The 20,520-nt window shown below is 48.9% G+C and overlaps 1 protein-coding gene across 3 annotated transcripts in view; it reads left to right on the top strand.

The window, feature by feature from the left end:
• The window catches only part of LOC127056478 (gamma-aminobutyric acid receptor subunit gamma-4), a 128,213-nt gene that overhangs the window by 83,170 nt on the left and 24,523 nt on the right, over nucleotides 1-20,520 (top strand). For all 3 annotated transcript variants that reach the window (XM_050964361.1, XM_050964362.1, XM_050964360.1), the window contains exons 4-5: nucleotides 9,877-10,097; nucleotides 14,235-14,317. In XM_050964361.1, coding sequence (XP_050820318.1) covers nucleotides 9,877-10,097; nucleotides 14,235-14,317 — 304 coding nt within the window. The remainder of the gene's footprint in view (nucleotides 1-9,876; nucleotides 10,098-14,234; nucleotides 14,318-20,520) is intronic.

Here is a 20,520-nt window from a genome sequence, read left to right as displayed (position 1 = left end):
GAATGGTTATATTTCCATAACTATTTCACAAAGATCCATTGTTGGCTGTAGCTCAGCCCCCAACTTGGAGAATCAGTGGACTGCTTTTCATCTGGCCCCTACCCTTTGAAGCGTCTGTCTCAAGTAACTCTCCCAAGTTAAAACTCCACCGGAGCTGGCATAGCATTGCACTGCTTCCAGGTACAGACCCCAGGGAAGGGCTCACAAAAGGAGGCCAGATTTTCAGAAAAGCTCAACATTTTTCACTCTGCGCTCTTTTAAAAATCTGTCAGTGTCACAACAGGAGCTGCAGGGCACTGGCCACTTCTGAAAATCTGGCTCCAATTTTGAATACTTAGAAAATCTGGCCCTGAACTCTTTGTAAAACCTTGCCACCCATGCAGCTTGAGCCCTGGTGTAAATGCTGAACCCTAGCCTAAACCTGATCCGGATCAGCAGCCTCCTCCGCCCATCTCTCACTGAGACCAGGTTCTCAGGAGCCAGCACGCATGATGAATCTACCATCCCTCGGTATTGCTGTTCTGCCATGATCTCATTCTCATGCGAGGGGCACATTCAACACCAATGACATTCATCGCTGGTCAGTTGACAGCAGAAGGACAACATTTCAAAGTGGGGAGGATGAAGCAGAGTGTCTAGCACTCCGCTCCCCTCCCCATGTGGAGAGGACACATTTTTCATTGGCTATTTTAATAGCCAGTTTTCGGAAGCTGGTTCTAAACCAGTGGCCAGGGCAGCAGGGGGAGGACATGATGCAGTCATGAAAACTTGCACTGAGATAAATCAAGAGAAGGAGAGAGAGAGGTGGCAGAGTCACACTATTCATCATCGTCCAGGAGGGAGGAGAGACAGACACTGCCTGAGTGCATTAAGGATTTTACTGGAGTGGAGGAGATCAGGAAGGAACAGGACAGTAGTGACCAAAAACCACTGCAATCTCATGGCTAGTGTGAAATGAGTTTGGTGGTCTCAGCTCAGTTCCTAGCAGACATGAGTCCCCATCTCAGACAGGCATATTCCCGGCTGGTACTAAGCTTGACTGGGCCATGGGCTCCAGAGGTCTACAGGAATACTGATGGGGGAAGTATGTCCCCTCCTTGCTCCAGGAAGAGCTGGCATTTAGTCTCCAGGGCTAGCAAACCCTTTCACGTGCACTGTTTGCTGCAGTGGAATGGGAATGTAGACTTGTCATAAACAGATAGCTAAGGGTTAATGTCTCTTTCACCTGAAGCACCTGACCAGAGGACCAATCAGGAAACCGGATTTTTTCAACTTTGGGTGGAGGGATTTGAGTGTCTGAGTCTTTGTTTTTTCTGCCTGCCTGCTTTCTCTGAGCTTTGGAGAAGTAGTTTCTTTTTCTAGTCTTCTGTTTCCAAGTGTAAGGACAAAGAGATCAGATAGTAAGTTATATGGTTTCTTTTCTTTGGTATTTGCATGAATATAAGTGCTGGAGTGCTTTGATTTGTATTCTTTTTGAATAAGGCTGTTTATTCAATATTCTTTTAAGCAATTGACCCTGTGTTGTATCATCTTAATACAGAGAAAACATTTGTACTTATTTTTCTTTCTTTTTATATAAAGCTTTCTTTTAAGACCTGTTGGAGTTTTTCTTTACTTCAGGGAAATTGAGTCTGTACTCACCAGGGAATTGGTGGGAGGAAGAAATCAAGGGGAGATTTGTGTGTTGGATTGCTAGCCTGACTTTGCATTCCCTCTGGGGGAATAGGAAAGTACTTTTTGTTTCCAGGATTGGGAACAGAGAGGGAGATTCACTCTGTTTGGATTCACAGAACTTGTGTCTGTGTATCTCTCCAGGAGCACCTGGAGGGGGGAAGGGAAAAAGGATTATTTCCCTTTGTTGTGAGACTCAAGGGATTTGGGTCTTGGGGTCCCCAGGAAAGGTTTTTCAGGGGGACCAGAGTGCCCCAAAACACTCTAATTTTTTGGGTGGTGGCAGCAGGTACCAGGTCCAAGCTGGTAACTAAGCTTGGAGGTTTTCATGCTAACCCCCATATTTTGGACGCTAAGGTCCAAATCTGGGACTAAGGTTATTACATGAGTGGCAGCCGGTGGGATGATATAGACAGAATCCAGAAGCCAGTGGAAATAGTTTATTTTTCTCTTCTCTGCTAAGGGCTTTTTAGCAGAGAGAAGCAGTTGGTTTTAAAAGGGAACCAGAGAGAATTTTTTTTTCTGCTCTCTCTCGCAGTTTGTGGCTTGCATGTTAAGGGTCTTTTGTCATGCAATAGCCCTCCCATTAGGAGGCAAGTACCGGCACTTATATGCATGCAAATAAAGTGGTTTTTCTGGTTTCCCTTCATTGAACATTAGCTAGAGAGAGAAAAGGAAAATTAACTAAAGGCACTGTTGCTAGGCAGACTTCAGGAGGCAACAGAGAACCTGCAGTTCAGAAGATAAACACCGGAGGGCACCCCAACACAAGAAAACAGGAACCATGACTTCTAAGGCAAAAATTGACGCCGAAGAACAAATCAAAGAAGCTGAACACAGGCGACAGATGGAGATGAAAGAAAGAGAAGAACAGATCAAAGAGGCAGCCTACCAAAGAGAACAGGCAGCCAAAGAGGCAGCCAAAGAGGCAGCACACAAAAGAAAACTAGAAGAAGAAGAGGTGGCCTACCGAAGGAAACAAGCAGAAGATGAGTTGGCCCACAGAAGGAAGCAAGAAGAAGAGGAGGCGGCCCACCGCCGAGACATGGAAAAACACCAAAAAGAAATGGAAAAACAACAAAAAGAGAATGAAGAGAAGGAAAAACAGAGAAAACATGAACTGGAGATGGCAAAAGCTGGGCTGCCTGTGCCAGCCAACCCTAACAACCCGGCGCCAAATATTGCTCCACAGCACAGGAAATTTCCCACCTACAAGGCAGGTGATGACACCGAGGCCTTCTTGGAAAACTTTGAAAGAGCCTGTCTTGGGTACAGCATCCCCGAAGACCAGTACATGGTAGAATTGAGGTCACAGCTCAGTGGACCTTTAGCAGAGGTGGCAGCTGAAATGCCTAAGCACCAAATGAATGACTATAAACTTTTTCTAACCAAGGCCAGATACAGGATGGGGATAACCCCAGATCATGCCCGTCGGCGCTTCAGAACCCAAAAGTGGAAACCAGAGGTGTCATTTCCCAAACACGCCTACTACATTGCAAAAAACTATGAGGCCTGGCTAACAGGAAACAACATTCAAACCTTGGAAGAACTGAACCTCCTCATACAAATGGAGCAGTTCTTGGATGGTGTTCCTGAAGACATCACGCGGTACATACAAGATGGAAACCCCAAGAATATCGCTGAGGCGGGGGAGATTGGAGCCAAATGGATGGAACTGGCAGAAAGCAAGAAAGCTACGGTCAAGGGGAACGATTACCCCAGGGGGCACACAGACCATAAACCCTACAACCGAGGACAGCCAAAGACCCCACATACCACCCAAGTAAAGCCACAGATACCCTACCCTTCAACCTCACCAGTCTCCAGTAACTCACCTCGGCCCAGTGACCCATCAGATGGAAGATGCTTTAAGTGTAATGAACTGGGACATATCAAGGCCAAGTGTCCCAAGAACACCATGCGAGTGCAATTCATTATACCACCATCACACCAAAGATCCCCAGGCCCGGATGCCTCTCAAATACCCTTGGAACGAAGGGAAAATTTGAGAGTGGGCGGAAAGAAGGTTACTGCGTGGAGAGACACGGGGGCACAAGTGTCAGCTATCCACCAATCCTTCGTTGACCCCAAATTCATCAACCCAAAGGCCAAAGTTACAATTTACCCCTTCATGTCACAAGCTGTAGACTTGCCTACAGCTCAACTGCCTGTCCAGTACAAAGGCTGGTCAGGAATGTGGACTTTTGCAGTCTATGACAATTATCCTATCCCCATGCTACTGGGGGAAGACTTGGCCAACCAGGTGAGGCGGGCCAAGAGAGTGGGAATGGTTACACGTAGCCAAACCAGGCAAGCTTCCAGACCCATTCCTGTTCCTGAGCCGTCCACAGAGGCCCCGTCTGTGTTACCAGAGACCCAGACAGAGGTAGTGGACCCGGATTCCATGCCAACCACTGAAACAGCCACAGCACCTCCAGTCCCAGGCCCGGAACTGGAACAGCAACCAGCACCAGCAAGTGCAACCACATCTTCAAACTCAACGCCAGAGGGCGCCAGCGAGCCAGAACTGGCAGAAGCAAAAGACAGCCATACCCAAAAGGCTCAGCCAGAGCCTGAAATGCCCTCAGGTGCACCAGCGGAGAGCGGTTCACCAGCAACGGAAACAACCCCATCACCTACATCGCTTCCAGAGGGACCAAGCCCAAGTCCACAGTCTGAGGAAGAACTGGTGACCCCAGCCTCAAGGGAACAGTTCCAGACTGAGCAGGAAGCAGATGACAGCCTTCAAAAAGCTTGGGCGGCGGCACGGAGCACCCCACCGCCTCTCAGCTCTTCTAATCGATCCCGGTTTGTTATAGACCAAGGACTTTTATACAAGGAAATTCTTTCTGGTGGACACCGGGAAGAATGGCAGCCGCAAAAACAGTTGGTGGTTCCAACTAAGTACCGGGGGAAGCTCTTAAGCTTAGCCCATGATCATCCCAGTGGGCATGCTGGGGTGAACAGAACCAAGGACCGGTTGGGGAAGTCCTTCCACTGGGAGGGGATGGGCAAGGACGTTGCCAAGTATGTCCGGTCTTGTGAGGTATGCCAAAGAGTGGGTAAGCCTCAAGACCAGGTCAAGGCCCCTCTCCAGCCACTCCCCATAATTGAGGTCCCATTTCAGCGAGTAGCTGTGGATATTCTGGGCCCTTTCCCAAAAAAGACGCCCAGAGGAAAGCAGTACGTACTGACTTTAGTGGACTTTGCTACCCGATGGCCGGAAGCAGTAGCTCTAGGCAACACCAGGGCTAACACTGTGTGCCTGGCCTTAACAGACATCTTTGCCAGGGTAGGTTGGCCCTCCGACATCCTTACAGATTCAGGGTCTAATTTCCTGGCAGGGACCATGGAAAAACTGTGGGAAACTCATGGGGTGAATCACTTGGTTGCCACCCCGTACCACCATCAAACCAATGGCCTGGTGGAAAGGTTCAATGGAACTTTGGGGGCCATGATACGAAAATTCATCAACGAATTCTCCAATAATTGGGACCTAGTGTTGCAGCAGTTGCTGTTTGCCTACAGGGCTGTACCACATCCCAGTTTAGGGTTTTCACCATTTGAACTTGTGTATGGTCACGAGGTTAAGGGGCCATTACAGTTGGTGAAGCAGCAATGGGAGGGGTTTACGCCTTCTCCAGGAACTAACATTCTGGACTTTGTAAGCAACCTACAAAGCACCCTCTGACACTCTTTAGCCCTTGCTAGAGAGAACCTAAAGGATGCTCAAGAAGCGCAAAAGGCCTGGTATGACAGACATGCCAGAGATCGGTCCTTCAAGGTAGGAGACCAGGTTATGGTCTTGAAGGCGCAACAGGCCCATAAGATGGAAGCATCATGGGAAGGGCCATTCACGGTCCAAGAGCGCCTGGGAGCTGTAAACTACCTCATAGCATTTCCCAATTCCTCACTAAAGCCTAAAGTGTACCATGTTAATTCTCTCAAGCCTTTCTATTCCAGAGACTTACAGGTTTGTCAGTTTACAGTCCAGGGAGAGGATGCTGAGTGGCCTGACGGTGTCTACTATGACGGGAAAAAAGACGGTGGCGTGGAAGAGGTGAACCTCTCAACCACCCTGGAACGTCTGCAGCGGCAACAAATCAAGGAGCTGTGCACTAGCTTCGCCCCATTGTTCTCAGCCACCCCAGGACGGACTGAACGGGCATACCACTCCATTGATACAGGTAATGCTCACCCAATCAGAACCCCACCCTACCGAGTGTCTCCTCATGCCCAAGCTGCTATAGAACGGGAGATCCAGAACATGCTACAAATGGGTGTAATCCGCCCATCTACCAGTGCATGGGCATCTCCAGTGGTTCTGGTACCCAAACCAGATGGGGAAATACGCTTTTGCGTGGACTACCGTAAGCTAAATGCTGTAACTCGTCCGGACAACTATCCAATGCCACGTACCGATGAGCTATTGGAAAAGTTGGGACGTGCCCAGTTCATCTCTACAGTAGACTTAACCAAGGGGTACTGGCAAGTACCGCTAGATGAACCTGCCAAGGAGAGGTCAGCATTCGTCACCCATGCGGGGGTGTATGAATTCAATGTCCTTCCTTTCGGCCTTCGTAATGCACCCGCCACCTTCCAAAGGCTGGTAGATGGTCTACTAGCTGGACTGGGAGAATTTGCAGTTGCCTACCTCGATGATGTGGCCATTTTTTCTGACTCCTGGCCCGAACACCTACTACACCTGGAAAAGGTCTTTGAGCGCATCAGGCAGGCAGGACTAACTGTTAAGGCCAAAAAGTGTCAAATAGGCCAAAACAGAGTGACTTACCTGGGGCACCAGGTGGGTCGAGGAACCATAAACCCCCTACAGGCCAAGGTGGATGCTATCCAAAAGTGGCCTGTCCCACGGTCCAAGAAGCAGGTCCAATCCTTCTTAGGCTTGGCCGGATACTACAGGCGATTTGTACCCCACTACAGCCAAATCGCTGCCCCACTGACCGACCTGACCAAAAAGACCCAGCCAAATGCAGTTAAGTGGACTGATGAGTGTCAAAAGGCCTTTACCCAACTTAAGGCAATGCTCATGTCGGACCCTGTGCTCAGGGCCCCGGATTTTGACAAGCCATTCCTAGTAACCACAGATGCATCTGAGCGTGGTATAGGAGCAGTGCTCATGCAGGAAGCAACAGATCACAACTTCCATCCTGTCGTGTTTCTCAGCAAGAAACTGTCTGAGAGGGAAAGTCACTGGTCAGTCAGTGAAAAGGAATGCTATGCCATTGTGTACGCCCTGGAAAAGCTACGCCCATATGTTTGGGGACGGCGGTTCCAACTACAAACTGACCATGCTGCACTAAAGTGGCTTCATACTGCCAAGGGGAACAACAAGAAACTTCTTCGTTGGAGTTTAGCTCTCCAAGATTTTGATTTTGAAATTCAACACATCACAGGAGCTTCTAACAAAGTAGCTGATGCACTCTCCCGTGAGAGTTTCCCAGAATTCAGTAGTTAAAAAGTTTTCTTAAAATGTAGAAGTCTGTTAGTTATATACTTAGTAGTATATGTAAAGGTGCATGTGTTGTATTAATCTGTTTATTTTCAAGTTCTAGAAGGAAATCGCCGCCAGTGAGCTTCCCCACTGTCTGCAATTTGGGGGGCGTGTCATAAACAGATAGCTAAGGGTTAATGTCTCTTTCACCTGAAGCACCTGACCAGAGGACCAATCAGGAAACCGGATTTTTTCAACTTTGGGTGGAGGGATTTGAGTGTCTGAGTCTTTGTTTTTTCTGCCTGCCTGCTTTCTCTGAGCTTTGGAGAAGTAGTTTCTTTTTCTAGTCTTCTGTTTCCAAGTGTAAGGACAAAGAGATCAGATAGTAAGTTATATGGTTTCTTTTCTTTGGTATTTGCATGAATATAAGTGCTGGAGTGCTTTGATTTGTATTCTTTTTGAATAAGGCTGTTTATTCAATATTCTTTTAAGCAATTGACCCTGTGTTGTATCATCTTAATACAGAGAAAACATTTGTACTTATTTTTCTTTCTTTTTATATAAAGCTTTCTTTTAAGACCTGTTGGAGTTTTTCTTTACTTCAGGGAAATTGAGTCTGTACTCACCAGGGAATTGGTGGGAGGAAGAAATCAAGGGGAGATTTGTGTGTTGGATTGCTAGCCTGACTTTGCATTCCCTCTGGGGGAATAGGAAAGTACTTTTTGTTTCCAGGATTGGGAACAGAGAGGGAGATTCACTCTGTTTGGATTCACAGAACTTGTGTCTGTGTATCTCTCCAGGAGCACCTGGAGGGGGGAAGGGAAAAAGGATTATTTCCCTTTGTTGTGAGACTCAAGGGATTTGGGTCTTGGGGTCCCCAGGAAAGGTTTTTCAGGGGGACCAGAGTGCCCCAAAACACTCTAATTTTTTGGGTGGTGGCAGCAGGTACCAGGTCCAAGCTGGTAACTAAGCTTGGAGGTTTTCATGCTAACCCCCATATTTTGGACGCTAAGGTCCAAATCTGGGACTAAGGTTATTACAAGACTAGACCCAAAGCACCTCACAGGTGTGAACAGCCAGCCTGGCTCCTGCTGGCTGGGCACGAGGGACATTCTCTTTTGGCTCACCTGCTAGAATAGTTGCCTGTGAGCAATGAGGTTTTGGGTTCCTATCCCACTGGAGGGACCATGTGGCTAGGATAACACACACCAGTGAGTTGAAGCACTACACTGGTGAAGATGAAGTATCTCCCTTATTTCACTACTGTGAGGCAGCAATCTGAATAAACTGCCTTTCTAGCAGACTTTCCAGTTCCCAAGAACTCAAGAGGTCCCTCTGTGGGAAGCTGCTCAGTCACTCTGGCTGATAAAATTCAGGAGGACAGATAGTCTTGTCACTAAGGCACTGGTCTGGCACTCGGAGCAGAGCTGGACACAGAACAGAAATTCCCTTTCTAAACGTTTCACCCAGAGAATGTCAACCATTGTCACCAATGTCGGAGCTTTTTCCCCTTTTGTTCTCAAAATCAGAATTTCAGCAGAATTAACCTGATTGCGTGATGCCTTTTGAATTTGACAGAACTGCATTTTCCGATGGAAAACGCTTCCATCAAAGCTTTTTCCAAGAGCTGGGCTCACTTCCTGGTTCTGCCACAGACTATTTGTGTTAAACTTGGCCAGTCCGTGCCTCAGTTTCCCAGCTCTAAAATGGGGATAATGTATCCCTGCTCCCACTCTTTGTCCGTCTTGTCCATTTAGAATGTAAGCGCTCCTGGGCTGTCTCTTACTAAGCGTATGTGTCAGAGGGCTTTCCCTTTACCCTCTTCCTGGTATTTGTCACTCAGACAGGACCAGAAGTCCAAAGTGCAAGCAATGCAATGTTTATTGGGGTTAGTTCCAAGCTAGCATAGCCATAGCTCTACATGCCAGCAGAGTCTGTTTCCCAGTGTTCTGTTCCCAGCTCTGACGCCACAGAGTGTTTACCCCCTGTCTCTCTTTCCAGCTCTGACACCGCAGAGCCTTGCTTGTATCTCCATTTCCTATTCCCCATTCTCATTCCCTATTCCCCCGTCCTCCTTCTTAGCAGGCCCAAATATACCTGCAATGCATGCCTACAGCCTCACCCTTTGTACCTCATGGGAGGGGTAAGGAGTGAGGTTGTGCTGTGGTCAGAAACAGGCATTTCTTTGGTCTTTTAATATTTTATACCTTCTCCTCAATCCCCCCTTGCCCCTCCGACTGGTTGCTTGACCTTTTCTTGAGATAGGGGTTGAGGCAATCTTCCTGAGTAACACTTTAACCACTCTTATCTGTTCCCATTGTACTAACAAATCTATCTGACTAGGCAGCAACATACAGTCTTTGTCCTTTGTTTACACATATTAGTATAAGATATAAGAATAGCAAAAAGTCAAACCCAAAATTCTCTCTCAGGCTGACAAACGAACCAATATACTAATGGTATGCACAATGCCTATACTACTATACCCACATATTCTGTCTCCATGGCATCTGAACTGGTGCTGGTAGGTGCCAGATGTAATAAATAATAGTAACATGGGCAACCTGCCCATCTTCCCCTGCTCACTCCAGCTGGATGCCTTCTTCATCTTCTGTTTCCCAGGAGTTCTGGGTGTGAATGGGACTCAGTGGCCCCAAGACCCTGCCCTCTGAGCTTTGGGAGCAAAGCACTGTGTCTGTTCCAGGCTAGATAATTCCTCATAATAGGACATGCTCTCTTGTCTCTTTTGGCAGGAATATACCATTGATATCTTCTTTGCTCAGACCTGGTATGACCGGCGCCTTCGCTTTAACAGTACCCTCAAAGCCCTGACTCTGAACACTAACATGGTGAGCCGCATCTGGATCCCAGACACCTTTTTCAGGAACTCCAAGCGGGCTGATTCACACTGGATAACCACACCCAACCAGCTGCTCAGGATCTGGAATGATGGCAAGGTGCTCTACACGCTCCGGTACGTCTCGGGCATCAGCTGCAAACTCAAAGCAACTAAATAACCCCTGCAGCTTTGTGCTGCTATGCAGGAGCACAGAGATGATGATGCAGTCGGGTCACAGTGCAAGAGGTTCCCAGGTGCTGTGCTACCATATAGCAAGATGATGCACTGGTATCTCAGTGCTGGGTGTCACTGGGGGCTGTGCTGTGATCTAGCAGAGGGGAAGCAGTGATATCTCAGTGCTGGGTGTCACTGGGGGCTGTGCTGTGATCTAGCAGAGGGGATGCAGCAGTGTCTCAGTGCTGGGTGTCACTGGGGGCTGTGCTGTGATCTAGCAGAGGGGATGCAGCGGTGTCTCAGTGCTGGGTGTCACTAGGTGCTGTGATCTAGCAGAGGGGATACAGCAGTGTCTCAGTGCTGGGTGTCACTGGGGGCTGTGCTGTGATCTAGCAGAGGGGATGCAGCAGTGTCTCAGTGCTGGGTGTCACTGGGTGCTGTGATCTAGCAGAGGGGATGCAGCAGTGTCTCAGTGCTGGGTGTCACTGGGTGCTGTGATCTAGCAGAGGGGATGCAGCAGTGTCTCAGTGCTGGGTGTCACTGGGGGCTGTGCTGTGATCTAGCAGAGGGGATGCAGCAGTGTCTCAGTGCTGGGTGTCACTGGGGGCTGTGCTGTGATCTAGCAGAGGGGATGCAGCAGTGTCTCAGTGCTGGGTGTCACTGGGGGCTGTGCTGTGATCTAGCAGAGGGGATGCAGCAGTGTCTCAGTGCTGGGTGTCACTGGGGGCTGTGCTGTGATCTAGCAGAGGGGATGCAGCGGTGTCTCAGTGCTGGGTGTCACTGGGGGCTGTGCTGTGATCTAGCAGAGGGGATGCAGCGGTGTCTCAGTGCTGGGTGTCACTGGGGGCTGTGATCTAGCAGAGGGGATGCAGCAGTGTCTCAGTGCTGGGTGTCACTGGGTGCTGTGATCTAGCAGAGGGGATGCAGCAGTGTCTCAGTGCTGGGTGTCACTGGAGGCTGGGCTGTGATCTAGCAGAGGGGATGCAGCAGTGTCTCAGTGCTGGGTGTCACTGGGTGCTGTGATCTAGCAGAGGGGATGCAGTGATATCTCAGTGCTGGGTGTCACTGGAGGCTGGGCTGTGATCTAGCAGAGGGGATGCAGCAGTGTCTCAGTGCTGGGTGTCACTGGGTGCTGTGATCTAGCAGAGGGGATGCAGTGATATCTGAGTGCTGCGTGTCACTGTGGGCTGTGCTGTGATCTAGCAGAGGGGATGCAGTGATATCTGAGTGCTGCGTGTCACTGTGGGCTGTGCTGTCATCCAGGGCCACCGGGGGGGACAAGTGGGGCAATTTGCCGCATACCCCTGGCTCCGCACGAGCCCCTACAAGCATGGCAGAGGCTCCCCACCCAGCCCCGTCTCCCGGAGCCTCAGCCCATCCAGCAGTGTCCCGAACAGCTCCGGCGAGACCCCTGAGCCCCGCCCCGCTCAGAGCCGCGTGGTCAGGGGGCGGGGCTGCGAGCTCCAGGCTAAGCGGAGGGAGCTGAGCTCAGCGTGGAGCTCCCAGCCCCGCCCCCTGACCTCTCGGCTCTGAGCGGAGCGGAGCGGGGCGGGGCTCAGTGGCCCGCTGGAGACACGCTCCCTGTGTCGAGCGAAGCTCGTGGATGCGGTGAGGCTCCGGGTGAGAGTGGCGCGAGGGGTGAGGGGTGAGGGGTTGGCTAGGAGACAGGGAGTCCTGGGGACAGGGGGCGGGATCGTGAGCGTTCCGGGGGGTCTGTCAGGACTCAGCAGGGGGGTGATAGGGGTTGGGGCAGTCAGGGAGCAGAGGTGGGGTCCTGAGGTGATGGTGAGGCGACAAGGAGCAGGATGGGTCGGGGATTCTGAAGGGGGTGGGCAGTCGGGGGGCAGGAAGTGGGTGGCGGTCGGATAGGGGGCAGGACCAGGCTGTTTGGGAGGCACAGCCTTCCCCACCCTAAAGCTCATTCAGCAGTTTGGGGCTTGCAGAAGAGCCAAGCTGTTAGCTTCTCCGTTAGGGCTACCATCCCTTTCACTTCTCAAATGCCAGATTATAGTCTATATTTAATTTCAGTGCCATAGGGAGATTCATGTCAGGGGACGGTAACTTAATTTAAAATTAGCCACTGGGGGAGGGATCACATGAGAAGAGCAATATCCTACACCACCCACCTCCTTTCCAACCCTACCAAGGGAGACACCCCCCCTCATATTTCCTGAGCCTCCAGAGGGATTAATTCAGTGGTTCTCAAACTTTTGTCCTGGTGACCCCTTTCACATAGCAAACCTGTGAGTGTGAACCTCCCTTATAAATTAAAAACACTTTTTTATATATTTAACACTATTATAAATGCTGGAGGCAAAGCAGGGTTTAAGGAGCAGGCTGACAGCTTGCGGCCCCCAGTAATAGCCTCGTGACCCCCTGAGGGGTCCCGACCCCCAGTTTGAGAACCCCTGGGGTAATTTAATTTTAACACCCTATGTCCATTCACATGCATGTGCTATTTTGAGCATTTCAGTTTTCACAGCATAGGCTCATCCCAGATTTGGAATAAGCTCAAATGCTCAGTTCGCGGAGTATGTACATAAGATATACTAAAGACAAACCCACAGTAACCGTCTCCAGTTTGTGAGAGACTCCGTGGAGCCAGTCTCTAGGAAACAGATAAATGCATGGAGGTTAAGTCCATTAATGGCTATTAGCCAGGGTGGGTAGGAAATGGTGTCCCTAGCCTCTGTTTGTCAGAGGGTGGAGATGGATGGCAGGAGGGAGATCACTTGATCATTACCTTTTAGGTTTACTCCCTCTAGGGCACTTGGCATTGGCCATTGTCAGTAGACAGGATACTGGGCTGGATGAACCTTTGATTTTGACCCAGTATAGCTGTTCTTATATTCTAACCTAAATGAACCCAAAGTTATGGAGACATTCTAACCTAAATGAACCCAAAGTTATGGAGACAGATATGAGTCAAGAAAGCCAGCAGAGTATCAGAAACCTGGAAGAATCTCTGACTGGATGGGCTCAGGCATTTGGTCACAAGCTGAGGTGGTTCAAAAAGTTTTGGATTTTTTTTTAAGCAGAATTTTTTTGATTGTTTCTTTAAACAATCAAACACAGCAAGCAGCAGATATTTGGCCACACACTTCTGAAACCCCAAACCATATTCAGGTTACGGCAGACTAATTCAGCTTTTCAATTAAAAAAACCACAACAAATTTTGAGGGAAAGCAGACGTCTGTGATTTTTTTTCTGCTTTTTAAAAACCCCTAGTTTTCGATCCAGAAACAGTTTTGATGGCACATATTTGTCCAACCCTTTTAATAAGCCTTAGTGCCTTTTAGCACTAGCTGATGCTGAGAACCAGTGATACCTTGTAAAGAAGTTTTCTCAAAACTGGATTTGTGCCGAGATGCAGAAGGTTTATTTTTCCCAGGGCCGCCCATGGGGGGGAGCAAGTGGGACAATTTGCGCCGGGCCCTGCATGGGCCCCCACGAGAATATAGTATTGTAATTTTTTTTATGGAAGGGGCCCCCAAAATTGCTTTGCCCCAGGCCCCCTGTATCCTCTGGGCGGCCCTGCTGTGATCTAGCAGAGAGGTTGCAGTGATATCTTGTGCTGGGTGTCACTGGGGGCTGGGCTATGATCTAGCAGAGGGGATGCAGTGGTATCTCAATGCTGGGGGTTCCTGGTGCTAGTGAAGGTTACACAGCTAGACAAAAATATCAAAAAGTGTTACCATCCCAAATCAGGATGAAAATTCAAAATCATGGACATTTTTGTGAACCAAAAATCCGTGGAAAAAAAAATCAGTTTGACTCTTTTGAAATGTTTTATTTCAAATTTTGACCATTTTTATCCTAATTAGCTTAATTTTCTAAATGAAGAGGCATTTCAAACTGGAATGTTTTGTTTCAAAAATGTCAAAATGAAACATTTCAACAATTTCTTTTAAAAAATCCAAAAAAATTTTGAGTAAAAAATGTAGTGAACCTGACCCTTTCCTATGAACCATTTCTGTTTTGGCACTCAGCATTTTTGACAACTGTTTTTCCAGAAAATTCCCATGTGGGTTTATTACACAGCTGTGTCTGAAGTCAGAATAAGCTGCATTGAAGCTGAGTCTTTTGTCTCACTTCCAGGCTGACCATAGAAGCGGAATGTCTACTCCAGCTGCAGAATTTTCCAATGGACACGCACTCCTGCCCGCTGGTTTTCTCCAGTTGTGAGTATCAGTGCCTTAGATACGGTTTAAGGAAAAAACACAACAGGCCCAAACCCTTTACCAGGGAGAATAGACTCTGTTAGGTGGGTGTTAATTCAGACCCCATGTTCCTGTATTGCTGGTCTTCTCCCAGACAGGACCAGCAACAGACCTCAACCATGTCCTGGGGCATCCTCCTGCTCCTGGGACAAGATTCTGTGCTCCATTAAGTTTCTGCTCAGTGCAATAGAGGGGGACTGGGGAAACGGGGATATTGCTTATGCTCCCTGATTATCTGTCCAGCCTTGGAGAAGGCTAGAGTAGTCTGGAGGCCATTTTAACTTACACCAGTTAGCAGTGTTCCCCATGGGCTCATCTACCAATTGAAGGTAGTTGGAGCACAGTGCACTTCAGCTAGGAGCTGTGGGAAGGATGGTGTAGGGGCATCTATGATGACCCAGTGGGGATTCCCCCAAGCCAGGGGTGATAAGATATATCCCATGCCCTTTGGCCACCAGAGTGGCACAAGGGGACATAGCTGGGCCGAGATCCTGGAGCTCATTCTCCGTGAGTCTCAGAGCCTGGGTCTACATACTTGGGGTTGCTGGGCTCATGTGACAGCATTAAAAATAGCCATGTAGCTATTCTAGCTCAGGCTGGAGCTTGGGCTGTGACACCCATCCCCTCCCTGGGCTTCAGCTGGAGCAGGACCATCTGCACACCTACCTACAGCATTGTAGCGCAAGCCCGAGTCTTGTGTCCCAAGCTCTGAGGCTAGCCACCACAGGGTTTTCTTTTTCCTGTATAGATGTACCCGATGGGTATGTCTACACTGACTCTAAGCCTGGCTCTGTAGGACCCGGGCTAGTGGACTCAGTGTTTCCAAGCCTGTGCCTGAGAATCCTCACTGCATTGTAAAACTGAGTTTATAATTGCTGGACCAGACCTCATAGCCGTGCTAACATACTGCACTATGCAGAGCTTCTGACGCAAGTCTGTGGCTTGAGCTGCATCCACACTTGGCTTGGACCCAAGTCACAGTGGGACTTGGGTTCTGACCCATCCCCCTATCAGGGCCCAAGGACCTGGGTCCTGTGTGCTTTCTAACCCAAGTCAGACTGATTTGTGTGTGGACAGGAGCCCAGCTTGTGCTCTAACCTGAGTCAGAGCCCATGCTCGGCATGCAGTTTAGACATACCCCATGTTTGGAGCGGGCGGCGCTGGTGGTGCCTGCTATCTACTGGGCTCCACCAGTAACTTAGCTTGGAGCCTGTCATAGACTCATAGACTCTAGGACTGGAAGGGACCTCGAGAGGTCATCGAGTCCAGTCCCCTGCCCTCATGGCAGGACCAAATACTGTCTAGACCATCCCTAATAGACATTTATCTAACCTACTCTTAAATATCTCCAGAGATGGAGATTCCACAATTTCCCTAGGCAATCTATTCCAGTGTTTAACTACCCTGACAGTTAGGAACTTTTTCCTAATGTCCAACCTAAATCTCCCTTGCTGCAGTTTAAGCCCATTGCTTCTTGTTCTATCATTGGAGGCTAAGGTGAACAAGTTTTCTCCCTCCTCCTGATGACACCCTTTTAGATACCTGAAAACTGCTATCATGTCCCCTCTCAGTCTTCTCTTTTCCAAACTAAACAAACCCAATTCCTTCAACCTTCCTTCATAGGTCATGTTCTCAAGACCTTTAATCATTCTTGTTGCTCTTCTCTGGACACTCTCCAATTTCTCCACATCTTTCTTGAAATGCGGTGCCCAGAACTGGACACAATACCCCAGTTGAGGTCTAACCAGCGCAGAGTAAAGCGGAAGAATGACTTCTCGTGTCTTGTTTACAACACACCTGTTAACGCATCCCAGAATCATGTTTGCTTTTTTTGCAACAGTATCACACTGTTGACTCATATTAAGCTTGTGGTCCACTATGACCCCTAGATCTCTTTCTCCCATCCTCCTTCCTAGACAGTCTTTTCCCATTCTGTATGTGTGAAACTGATTGTTCCTTCCTAAGTGGAGCACTTTGCATTTATCTTTATTGAACTTCATCCTGTTTACCACAGATCATTTCTCCAATTTGTTCAGATCAGTTTGAATTTTGACCCTGTCCTCCAAAGCAGTTGCAATCCCTCCCAGTTTGGTATCGTCTGCAAACTTAATAAGCGTACTTTCTATGCCAACATCTAAATCGTTGATGAAGATATTGAACAGAGCCGGTCCCAAAACAGACCCCTGCGGAACCCCACTTGTTATATCTTTCCAGCAGGATTGGGAGCCATTAATAACTACTCTCTGAGTACGGTTATCCAGCCGGTTATGCACCCACCTTATAGTAGCCCCATCTAAATTGTACTTTCCTAGTTTATCTATAAGAATATCATGCGAGACCGTATCAGATGCCTTACTAAAGTCTAGGTATATCACATCCACCGCTTCTCCCTTATCCACAAGGCTCGTTATCCTATCAAAGAATGTTATCAGATTAGTTTGACACGATTTGTTCTTTACAAATCCATGCTGGCTATTCCCTATCACCTTACCACCTTCCAAGTGTTTGCAGATGATTTCTTTAATTACCTGCTCCATTATCTTCCCTGGCACAGAAGTTAAACTAACTGGTCTGTAGTTTCCTGGGTTATTTTTATTTCCCTTTTTATAGATGGGCACTATATTTGCCCCCTTCCAGTCTTCTGGAATCTCCCGTCTCCCATGATTTCCCAAAGATAATAGCTAGAGGCTCAGATACCTCCTCTATTAACTCCTTGAGTATTCTAGGATGCATTTCATCAGGCCCTGGTGACTTGCAGGCATCTAACTTTTCTAAGTGATTTTTTACTTGCTCTTTTTTTATTTTATCTTCTAAACCTACCCTCTTCCCATAAGCATTCACTATACTAGACATTCCTTCAGACTTCTCAGTGAAGACCGAAACAAAGAAGTCATTAAGCATCTCTGCCATTTCCAAGTCTCCCGTTACTGTTTCCCCCTCCTCACTGAGCAGTGGGCCTACCCTGTCCTTGGTCTTCCTCTTGCTTCTAATGTATTGATAAAAAGTCTTCTTGTTTTCCTTTATTCCCATAGCTAGTTTGAGCTCATTTTGTGCCTTTGCCTTTCTAATCTTGCCTCTGCATTCCTGTGTTATTTGCCTATATTCGTCCTTTGTGATCTGACCTAGTTTCCATTTTTTATATGACGCCTTTTTGTTTTGTAGGTCACGCAAGAACTCGTGGTTAAGCCAAGGTGGTCTTTTGCCACATTTTCTATCTTTCCTAACCATCGGAATAGCTTGCTTTTGGGCCCTTAATAGCGTCCCTTTGAAAAACTGCCAACTCTCCTCAGTTGTTTTTCCCCTCAGTCTTGATTCCCATGGGATCTTACCTATCAGCTCTCTGAGCGTACCAAAATCCGCCTTCCTGAAATCCATTGTCTCTATTTTGCTGTACTCCCTTCTACCCTTCCTTAGAATTGCAAACTCTATGATTTCATTATCACTTTCACCCAAGCTTCCTTCTACTTTCAAATTCTCAACAAGTTCCTCCCTATTTGTTAAAATCAAGTCTAGAACAGCTTCCCCCCAGTAGCTTTTTCAACTTTCTGAAATAAAAAGTTGTCTGCAATGCAGTCCAGGAACTTATTGGATAGTCTGTGCCCCGCACAGGATAGTCTGTGTCTATCAGCATCAGGAGATTGCAAAGCAGCTCCCTCTCCACCTCCCTGCCCCATCTCCTTGCCACTGACGAGATTCAGACCGTGTGGCTGTGAGCTGCTTATGAGGAAAACAAAATGCAGAGGAGATACGGTCCCCTCATCCCCTCCCACCTCTTGCCCCTCCCTCATTCTTTGCTAATTAACAGTACACGCCATGCATGCTCGACAATTAATTAGAAACACAGTTTAGTTACGCTGTCGGGCACTCCCTGTCTCCCCTCCCCCAAGGAGCTATCATAGAGGCATCAAGATCCCTGCTTCGAAACTAGTTTGACATTTCATTTTACAAATAAAACCAAGTCTGCGAGAAGCAGCCACTGCTGCAAGGTGCAGCTGCTGGGGAGCCAGAGATATGCTCAGACTGGGAGGTGGGTGGAAAGGCAAGGAGAAGCATGAGAGCAGAGCTTTGGCCTGGTTGCAGCCATTGCTGTAGCTGCACCAATACTAGCCCTAGTGTAGGCAGGCAAAGCCGCTATTTGCACAGGGGTAAGCACCATCAGTGCTAACAGCAGCTTCAGCTGCCTACGCTGGGATTGCAGCAGTACCAGTCACTGGCCACTGATAGCTGAAATTGGGGCTCATCCAATGTAGACATGGCCTTAGGGCAGTGGGTCCCAAAGTAGGGGCGCCGTTTGTTCAGGGAAAGCCCCTGGTGGACCAAGCCACTTTGTTTACATGCCGCATCCACAGGTTCAGCCGATCGCAGCTCCCAGTGGCCATGGTTTGCCGTTCTTGGCCAATGGGAGCTGCAGGAAGCAGCACAGGCTGAGGGACACTCTGACCGCCGCTTCCCGCAGGTCTCATTGAGCTGGAGCAGTGAACGCGGCCACTGAGAGCTGTGATCGGCCGAACCTGCGGACGCGGCAGGTAAACAAACCGGCCCGGCCCATCCAGGCTTTCCTTGAACAAGCTGCGCCCCAAGTTTGGGAACCACTGCCTTAGGGTGTTTTGTTCACTAGCAAAATATGTCCATGTGGTGTGGCTCCAATGAAATTCTACCAGTACCCGTTTCCCTGCTGGCTGCAGACACCCTGGGAGTAGCTCTGCATGGACAACTAAGCTTTCCTTTAAAAGCAACCTGATTTGATCAGGTGGAGTTTGAGCTTCCCCAGTCCCACATGGGAAAGCCCATGCCATAGCACAGTGTTACTTCTGGGTCATTTCTCAACTCCTGGGGGCAGGTGGCTGCAAATGTCATCAATGAGGAGTGAGGTCACCGCTCTGCCCCCAGTATCGATGTTTTGAGTCACCAATAACAAAGGGGCTGGCTATAGGGCTGGGTGATCTCCTTTGGATACAGGATGGAACCCAGGAGGCAGCCCTCTGGATAGATTTGTATCAGATGTAAGCTGAGGCACCCATCTCACGCTTTGGGGTCAGATCAGCCTTTGGTTCCAGTTCAGCTCGCACTGAACCAGCAGCCGATAGGTCTTACGGTAAATACAACTCTTCTCCTGTACCGCTGCTCCGGCCTCTGAGGGGTATCATCTGTCAGGGGCTCTCCAGGGACTGTTTGCTGAAAGGCAATGGAGGAGAGAGAGCTATGAGCCCCAGGGACTTGTGCAGGGCGAGCGCTGAACTCCAGTGTGGCATGGAGCCAAGAAAAAGAAGAGCTTTGACAGCAGTCCCTTAAGCCAGCCGCTGGCCATTAATTACAGCCCAACCTCTCTCTTTGATCCAGCTAACTGGCTGCTGATGCACCGCTCATTAGGGGAGTCTGTCTGATGCTGTTGCCTATCAGCTGCGATGCTGCAGCCATGCCTGGCCCAAAGCAGCACAGCCTCTGCCCCCAGATCATACAGGAATGGCTGATCCGGGGGCAGGGAGCCACACACTAATTCCCAGCAAGGCATGGGAAGACTGAGCCCATGCCCTGGGCTTCCCAGGAAAGAAGGGCAAAGAGGAGCCCCGGGCCCTCCCGCCCAGTATGCAGCTTCTCAGCACATCTCCCAAGGGTTTGAGTGGCAGTTACTTTCTTAACTGAATTTAAGTGTGAATGAAAGTGATGGATAATTCCTCTGGCCTAGAGCCCTGAGCGAGTGTGTCTCAGGCAGTGCAGCCATTGCACCCAATTGCTGGCATGCCCCCATCCCCTTCCTTCCCATCTTAGACCAGCTTAGCTCTGCTGGTGAACCTTAACCCTGCTAGTCCCTGCCTGTCCCTTCACACCAGTTCTTCAAACATCTCAGTCCAGACCTGACACACCTGCTGGTGCTCCCAGTCCTTCCTGTGCATCTCGACCCTGATCTGCAGCACCCCATTATTCCAATCCAGGGGCCACCCCCACCCCTGACCTATAGCTAGGGTGACCAGACAGCAAGTGTGAAAAATTGGGACAGGGGTGGGGGGTAATAGGAGCCTATATAAGAGAGAGACCCAAAAATTGGGACTGTTCCTATAAAATCGGGACATCTGGTCACCCTACCTATAGCTTCTAAGCCACTTCTAGTACTTATCTGTTTTCAGCCACAGAGCTCAAAGTGCTTTACAGAAGAAGGCAGTAAT

Source organism: Gopherus flavomarginatus, chromosome 8 (assembly GCF_025201925.1).
Source record: "Gopherus flavomarginatus isolate rGopFla2 chromosome 8, rGopFla2.mat.asm, whole genome shotgun sequence".
Classification (NCBI taxonomy): domain Eukaryota; kingdom Metazoa; phylum Chordata; order Testudines; family Testudinidae; genus Gopherus; species Gopherus flavomarginatus.
The sequence above is the reverse complement of the archived record's forward strand: the minus strand, read 5'-3'. Positions and strand labels throughout refer to the sequence as shown.